General features: G+C 37.4%; 1 protein-coding gene across 1 annotated transcript in view; it reads left to right on the top strand.

The window, feature by feature from the left end:
• LPCAT4 (lysophosphatidylcholine acyltransferase 4) overlaps positions 1-1,749 on the top strand; it is a 41,179-nt gene that overhangs the window by 30,809 nt on the left and 8,621 nt on the right. Inside the window, exon 7 of the mRNA XM_018558208.1 lies at positions 539-573. Coding sequence (XP_018413710.1) covers positions 539-573 — 35 coding nt within the window. The remainder of the gene's footprint in view (positions 1-538; positions 574-1,749) is intronic.

Below are 1,749 nucleotides of genomic sequence, written 5' to 3'. Positions count from 1 at the left end.
AACATTTGGGGAGGGTGCTTAACCATGTGTTCATTTAATAAGAACCATGTCAAGTGAAAACAGGCTCTTTTGGGGCCACGCAGGGTCCCTTCATCAGGCTTAGCATTGACCGTCAATGTCACAGTCCCACAAAACAATGACAGTCTCTGCCCTGGTGGAGGGGGAATCCAGTTATGTTCTTACTGGAGGGATTGGAAACATATATTGCTGATGTAAAATGTCACCAAGGAGAGATCAAGCTAATGCCTATTGATGTCCAGGAAATCTATAATCCGTCTTAAAATGGTCTTTAGGAAAATATATCACATGACATCAAGATGTTGGGAAAGGGGTTTTTGGAGAAAGTATATAGGTCTATCTGGTTTCCACAAGACTTCCTTCTTAGTGCTCTGCTTCAGAGACATTGATTTTCTAGCTGACTTAATTTTATAGTTCAAAGTGTCATCTTTATTATCACCACAGGCCCCAGGTCATCTTCTCATTTTTATTTTGTTTAAAAAAATTGTATTAATTGATTAATTTTTTTTTTAATATCCAGCCTGCAACAGTTTGGACATGGAAAGGAAATGGAGTGTAAGTTAACCTTTTTTTTTTTCACCCACTATAAGTTTTAATCAGTGAAGGCTTTGCTATGTTTTGGGATATAATACAATATTTATGGAAAATTAGATTAGAAGATCTGGTGAGGGGATCTTTTTTAGGAAAGCCGTTGTCATTGCCCAATGTATTATTATCTGGCTCACAATGCATGCCTTTAACGACATAAACAGACCAATAATTACGTAAGGTAATCCAGATTAACCTGGACAGGCATTCACCAGCCCACTCTATTGCTTACCAAACAATCTGGAATTTTGGGAACTTTACATTTAATTGAAAACTTGATTGCATGGATTTGGACAGTTCACAGCAATCCTCCATACACAGGCTTTATTGTTCCTTGGTTTCAAAAAACCAGGCAATCAAAATGATGGAAGTTTTTATTGATTTCTAAAACTGTTTTAATAATAAGTTTGCCCGAGACCTATTAAAGATTGAAAAGCGGTGGAATGTTTGTTTCCAAATGATCCTTTTTGAGGGTTTGATTTCCTTAACCGCAAGGGCCCTGTCACAGACATACGTTGCTGGGGACACTACACTTGAAGCAGAATGCCTGTAATATGTCTGCCCCTTTCCATAATGAAAGATGCTCCCTTACAGTGATGGGACAACAACTCACTGGCTTGGGCATCGAGGGAGTGATAACAATGGAGAAGGTATATGGAGTTTTAGAGATTCTGTAGTGGGTGAGTTGTCACTAGCAACAGAATCAGTAGCGGGAGATAGTAATATACTAGAGTATAAGCCAACCCGAATATAAGCCGAGGTACCTAATTTTACCACAAAGAACTGGAAAAAAATATTGACTCGAGTATAAACCTAGGGTGGGAAATGACCCAGCTACTGGTAAATGTACAAAATGAAGATAGATACCAATAAAATTACATGAATATTTATTTCAAAGAAAAAAATTAACCTAGCTCTGTAAGTGGAAAAGGGGGTACAGGGCTACATATCATGTACTACGGATCATTTAACCCATTCATATTAGCAGAGGATAATTGTAAATCTATTGTTCAGTGCATTCTATATGTAGTATATAGTACATGTACATATAGAGTGCCTGCAACAATACATTTACAATGATCCTCTGCTAACATGAATGGGTTAAATGATCCATAGTACAGGGCTACATACAGATCATTTAAT

This window comes from Nanorana parkeri, unplaced genomic scaffold (genome assembly GCF_000935625.1).
Source record: "Nanorana parkeri isolate BGI_ZX_2015 unplaced genomic scaffold, ASM93562v1 scaffold325, whole genome shotgun sequence".
NCBI classification, from domain to species: domain Eukaryota; kingdom Metazoa; phylum Chordata; class Amphibia; order Anura; family Dicroglossidae; genus Nanorana; species Nanorana parkeri.
This window is presented reverse-complemented; position numbering and strand designations above follow the sequence as displayed.